General features: G+C 35.9%; 1 protein-coding gene and 1 long non-coding RNA gene across 3 annotated transcripts in view; one reads left to right on the top strand and one right to left on the bottom strand.

The window, feature by feature from the left end:
- Window positions 1-2,214: 2,214 nt before the first annotated feature.
- ropn1l (rhophilin associated tail protein 1-like) overlaps window positions 2,215-6,676 on the bottom strand; it is a 37,568-nt gene continuing 33,106 nt past the window's right edge. For both annotated transcript variants that reach the window (XM_050056762.1, XM_050056761.1), the window contains exon 6: window positions 2,215-3,009. In XM_050056762.1, the coding sequence (XP_049912719.1) occupies window positions 2,898-3,009 (112 nt within the window). In that variant the 3' untranslated portion in view covers window positions 2,215-2,897. The remainder of the gene's footprint in view (window positions 3,010-6,676) is intronic.
- LOC126397800 (uncharacterized) overlaps window positions 2,641-6,676 on the top strand; it is a 24,078-nt gene continuing 20,042 nt past the window's right edge. Inside the window, exons 1-2 of the long non-coding RNA XR_007570714.1 lie at window positions 2,641-2,690; window positions 2,895-3,016. This is a non-coding gene — a long non-coding RNA (uncharacterized LOC126397800). The remainder of the gene's footprint in view (window positions 2,691-2,894; window positions 3,017-6,676) is intronic.

Raw genomic sequence — 6,676 nt, 5'->3', positions numbered from 1 at the left:
GTTTTTTTAATATTGCTCAGTGTCATTCCCTGTCTCATCTTTTTTTTTTTTTTTTTGCATCAAATGATGTTTACACAGCAGTTTTATGAATTCAAATAAAACACTAGTGCTCACAGCGGTTTATTGACACTCCAAGTGGGGCTAGTGGGCCACATTTAGCTCTGGCAAAATGGAGGGAAATGATTAATACTGATGAAGACGACTGGCGGTTTATTTAGGATGAGAACTCTTAAGCTCCACGAGTACTTTCACAGGTTCATTTCAGGTCCAAGCCAGGGTCTGCGACACAGCTGGTGGGAAATTTGTGGTTCATTCAAGCACACTGCATGGGGGCAGATGCCTGCTGATATGAAGACTTGATCCCAGATTCCCTTTCCATATGTCCTCGGTACAATGTGCCACACTTGCTGCTGCACTGCAATATACAGAGATACTGGAGAGTACGGACAGTTTTGTTGCGTTCACAGTGATGTACATGCTTTTACCCTCTGTGATGTGCCCATGCGAGACTTAGACACACTGTAAATAGCACAACATGAGCAACGCCATTACTTGTAGAGTCAATTGCATTAGCTCAGCCCAGGCTCAGAAGAAAAATCTAAATCCCCAGGACGGATAATCACAACGAGCCCTTCTGTGAATGTGTGTGTCATGTAGATGGTGAGGTCTATACTGGGTCTCCAATCCATTGCATATTCAAGGCTTTTTTTCAAAACGATATACTTAGTAAGAGTACAGCACTCTAAAGCTCTTAGAAATGTAATATTTTTAACCTAAAACCTGGAAGCATCTCTGTGGCAGATCCAATAGGCTTGCAAAAACCGGATAGAGTAATTTGTATCATGAGTGATGTCTTGTCTGTCTCCATTTGACAAAATATTTGTTGTCATTTTGGTAGAATGTGGGTGTTTCTCAAAGTCAAGGAAGGATCCTTACATGGCAGAATTTCAAGGATGCTACGTCATCAAATCCCGCCTGAGGGCTGTTCTGATGTCAAGGATCCTTCAGATTCTACCGAGGACAGAGTCCTTCATTCAGAGAGTTTTCAAGCATGCATGTGTGTATCCTCATTTAGCCTACCTAGCTGTTAGTATAACCCAGAAATATATTCTCCCTAAAAGTCATGTGACTCTGAAAATACTGCTTACATTTGTTCAAACTGTACAACATTAGAGAGTGCCAAGATTATCGTAGTACCCTGAAACCCCCTCAGTCCACCTGGGGACACCCGTTAGCATGTTCCAATGTGTGTTCACCGAATGCTAAGAAGGACTCTTGCCTTGCCTCCTTGTTCTACCAAGGAAGGATCCTTTTCAACGAGTCACCAGGAACTTACCCTAAAAGCCACGTTATATGCCCCAAAGTATACTCGAGAGGATCACATCGACAGGCTACTTGAACACAGAGGCACTGCAGGATGGGCTCTCTGTGCAAAATGTCCCCAGAGTGGTTGTTTTAAACACCTCTTTGACCATCAGCACATAATGCATGCCCACATAATTAGCCGTTCCTCTAAACTGAGAGATGACTGTACTGTGGCAGGCTCTTAATTTAAAAGGCCCTCGCTGATCATAAATACATTTCTCTAACACCTCTTTCCTCAGCGGAGCTCATACTCTATTCGCCTACATCCCACATGCACCTAAAAGGCACATGACCTGGTGGGTTTAGACAAGCTCCCGCAGTCCTCCTTCCAGTCAGTCGTCCATTTATTCCCTCTAAGACCACAAACAGCCAAAACAACCCAACACACCACGGTCTCTTCTATGGTATACCTGCAGCAGGAGTGCCGTACAAAGATCTCCTATGAGTCTCCTCTTTACACAAGCGCTGAACTGTTCAGGTTTGTGTGTATGTGTGTGATGATGAAGGGAACTGAAATTGTGTGTTTACGACAGGGTTTTAGCGAGGATGCTTGTGTCAAAGATTTGCCTGAAAAGGTTGTTTTTTCCACTTCATAGCAAAGGCCGAATGTAGGGATTATTAAAGCTTGATTAATCAGTTAATGAGGCTGGGACAGACAACACCATCTATTTAAAAGCAGAGGACAACACTTAAATCCAGGGACAGAGAAAGCTTTAGCTGCCAGTTGAATAGGAGAAATTCAATAGTCCACAAGTGGTAATTAACTAATTGTAATCAGCCAGCAATGGCCCTTAATTAAGTTCCTTTTGTGATGCGTGTTGATGTGTGTAAAAACAACTCTCAAACACAGCCTGGACAAATCAAATTTATATATTGTTAGCATATTCCACAAATGCTTTCAGACCGCAGACAAAATCAGTATAATAATCAATAGACAAAAACATTACATTAAATTAAACAATTTATACTGTTAAGTGAACGAGGCCCCTCTTACACACACATAACCTCACTGTAATGGTGAGGCAGAGTAATGAAGCCAATGTAGGGGTGCAGCTCCTCTAATGACTGCAGGATACTGGCTCCAAGAAATCTGTGAAACGCCCTCTTGAAATACACATCATATATTTTCTCACAAGTTCAGGTCTCAGTAATTAATTTTACATCTGTCAATGTGTGTGTGTGTGTCATGGTGGGGATTGTGAGATCATTGTTCCGTTAATAAGATAATGAGGCTTACAGGGTGTGTTTGCTTGATTGACAGGCGCCTGTCACAGGCAGCCCTGAAGGTTTCTGCTTGTTCATACCACCTCAGCTTCAGAATAATGGTGAGCTGCAAACCTAAATACCCACTTTAAAATGTCCCCTGAGGAAAGTATGGGTGATGTCAGTGGCATAATGTCTGTGTTTCTAGCACATTAGTCACATGAGAGTGGCAGACGTTTACAGCTGAATCTCTCTTTTAGTCACACCAATATAGTATCTTTTAGGATTCGGTTCTGATTTTACTTTGAAATGTCTGTCCTTCAAAGCTCCTATTCAGCTCTGGAGGTTGCTCTGGAAAAGTTTGATGAATCAGGAGGAGCTGAGTCCATATCAACCCGATGGATAAAGTCCAGAGGTTTTATCATCCCACCTTGGAGTTCCCTGAAATGTAAAGTATGGCGTTAGACGTCTATGACACACATTTATACAGTGCAATCTGTAAGCAATACACACACAATGGAGCACAAATGTCCTACTTTCTGTGTGTCACTGCTGAATGATCCTGATGTTTGTTTGACTATATAAAGATCATTATTATAGATAACTAATACAAACTCATGGATACCAATGAAAACAGCCAAGCTAACAATGAATTCTAGACTGAATAAATCATAAACAACCTGATTTATTAACAAATAAACAAAGTATAGTTGTACTGAGTGCAGCTGTGCTGACTGATAAAATATCCATGTTCTGCAACTTCGGAATACAGCATGAATCATGTTTTCCCTTTTCCTTACCCTGATTTCTGTTACACAACAGCTACAGAGAAGAACGCTAAAATGGAGCCTTTGTGTCCAGTCTCTCTTCTCCTGTCTCTTTTCACACTGCTTCGCTACATTCATCGTGTCCCTGGAGATGTGATGTTATGAGCAAAGCTTGAAGAAACAGTAAGGGTTGTGCAACGAGGTCCACCCTGGAGCAGAGATTCCTAAGCCACTGACATCTTTGCAATGACATCATGCTTCTCCCAAGTTCCAGCATCCCAAAACAATGGAGCATACAGTCCTGAAGCTGTACTGTATGACCATTGTACCAGAGGATGCACCTAAAAATAGGTCTTAGTTGTACAGAAAATTGAGGATGGGCCTACATATGCTTTGTGAAGAACATGTCAGTACTTTACACTGTACGATAAAAAATACTGGAACAGAGAAACAATGGTTATCTCAGAAGGTCAGTAAATAAAGGCACATTTCTATGTTTCAACCTTATCTTTATGACTATTTGCTCAAATAGAACTGTCACTCAAGGCCATTTATGACAGGAGAAGAAAATCACTCTCAATTGTAAGCAAGTGCAAGTACTGTCTCTGATCACATCACATCTCTGATCATCAGTTTAAGTGGTTTCAGTTTTAGACAGATTACTAAAACTAGGTAGTTTGGATTGAATTGACAGTGTTGCACTTTGTAATGTGCTATTGTGAGAGTGTCATTTTTATGTATGAAGGAAGATGTGCAGAGGAGAGGGAGGATATTGTAGAAGACAAAAAAGGTAACTCTAAAAGGCATTAGGAACTACAATTTTGTTCTGATATTTTTCTACTGTAATAAAAAACCACAATGAAAACTGAAAGTACAGTGCTGAATTATTCCATCCAAAATCCAAAAAAAACATCATTGTGTAGCATGTCGTCAGAAATCATAAAAACAAATTAATAGTGTAGTATGTCATCGAAACTCATGAATACAAAGACAAAGTATAGTATGTTGTCTAAAATTGTTAGAAAAAGTCATAGTATAGTATGTCATCCAAAAATACGAAAAAGAAATCATAGTATGTTGCCCAAATTCTTGAAAAAAAGTCATAATATATATCATGTTGTCCAAAATCATGAAAAAAGTAGTAGTATAGTATGTCGTCCAAAATAATGGAAAAAAGTCAAAGTATAGTATGTCATCCGAAATCATGAAAAAAAAAGTCATAGTATAGCATGTTGACCAAAATTATGAAAAAAAAAGTCATAATATAGTATGTTGTTCAAAACCATGAATAAAAAGTCATAGTATAGTATGTTGACCAAAATTCTGAATAAAAAGTCATAGTGTAGTATGTCGTTCAAAATTATGGAAAAAAGTCATAGTATAGTATGTTGTTCAAAATCATGAAAAAAAGTCATAGTATAGAATGTTTACCAAAATCATGAAAAAAAGTCATAGTATAGTATGTTGTTCACAATCATGAAAAAAATTCATAGTATAGTATGTCGTCCAAAATTATGGGAAAAAGTCATTGTATAATATGTTGTTCAAAATCATGAAAAAAAGTCATAGTTAAGTTTGTCGTCCAAAACCATGAATACAAAGTTGTAGTATAGTATGTCGTCCAAAATCATGAAAAATGTCATAGTATAGTATGTTGTCCAAAATCATGAAAAAAGTCATAGTTTTGTATGTTGTTCAAAATCATGAAAAAAAAGCCATAGTTAAGTTTGTCGTCCAATATCCTGAAAAAAAAAGTCATAGAATACTACGTTGTCCAAAACCATGGATAAAAAGTCATAGTATAGTATGTTGTCCGAAATCATGAAAAAAAGTAATATTATAGCATGTTGACCAAAATCATGAAAAAAAGTCATAGTATAGTATGTCGTTCAAAATCATGAAAAAAAGTCATAGTATAGCATGTTGTTCATAATCATGAAAAAAAGTCATAGTTAAGTTTGTCGTCCAAAATCATGAAAAAAAAGTCATAGAACAGTATATTGTCCAAAACCATGAATAAAAAGTCATAGTTTTGTATGTTGTTCAAAATCATGGAAAAAAGTCATAGTTAAGTATGTCATTCAACATCATGAAAAAAAGTCATAGTATAGTATGTCGTTCAAAATCATGAAAAAAGTCATAGTATAGTATGTTGTCAAAAATTATGGGACAAAGTCCTAGTATAGTGTGTCGTCCAAAATCATGAAAAAAAGTCATAGTATAGTATGTCGTCCAAAATCATGAAAAAAAGTCATAGTTTTGTATGTTGTTCAAAATCATGAAAAAAAGTCATAGTTAAGTTTGTCGTCCAAAATCATGAAAAAAGTCATAGAATAGTACGTTGTCCAAAACCATGGATAAAAAGTCATAGTATAGTATGTGGTCAGAAATCATGAAAAAAAAAGTAATAGTATAGCATGTTGACCAAAATTATGACATAAAGTCATAGTATAGTATGTCGTCCAAAATCATGAATAAAAAGTCACAGTGTAGTATGTTGTCCAAAATCATGAATAAAAAGTCATAGTATAGTATATTTTTCAAAATCATAAAAAAAGTCATAGTTAAGTATGTCCTCCAAAATCATGAAAAAAGTCACAGTATAGTATGTCGTTCAAAATCATGAAAAAAAGTCATAGTATAGTATGTCGTTCAAAATCATGAAAAAAAGTCATAGTTAAGTATGTTGTTCAACATCATAAAAAAAGTCATAGTATAGTATGTCGTCAAAAATTGTGGGATAAAGTCCTAGTATAGTGTGTTATCAAAAATCATGAAAACAAAGTCATAGTATAGTATGTCGTTCAAAATCATGAAAAAAGTCATAGTATAGTATGTTGTTAAAAAATATGACAAAAGTCATAGTACAGTATGTTGTTCAAAATCATGAAAAAAAGTCATAGTATAGTATGTCGTTCAAAAATTATGGGATAAAGTCCTAGTATAGTGTGTCGTCCAAAATCATGAAAAAAAGTCATAGTATAGTATGTTGTTCAAAATCATGAAAAAAAGTCATTAAATAGTATGTTGTCCAAAACCATGAATAAAAAGTCATAGTATAGTATGTAGTCTGAAATCATGAAAAAAAGTCATAGTTAAGTATGTCGTCCAAAATCATGAATAAAAAGTCATAGTATAGTATGTCGTTCAAAATCATGAAAAAAGTCATAGTATAGTATGTTGTTCAAAATCATGAAAAAAGTCATAGTTAAGATTGTCGTCCAAAATCATGAAAAAAGTCATAGTAGAGGATGTCATCCAAAATTATGAAAAAAAGTCATAGTATAGTATGTTGTTCAAAATCATGAAAAAAAGTCATAGTTAAGTATGTCGTCAAAAAT

This window comes from Epinephelus moara, chromosome 11 (assembly GCF_006386435.1).
Source record: "Epinephelus moara isolate mb chromosome 11, YSFRI_EMoa_1.0, whole genome shotgun sequence".
In the NCBI taxonomy this organism is placed as follows: domain Eukaryota; kingdom Metazoa; phylum Chordata; class Actinopteri; order Perciformes; family Serranidae; genus Epinephelus; species Epinephelus moara.
This window is presented reverse-complemented; position numbering and strand designations above follow the sequence as displayed.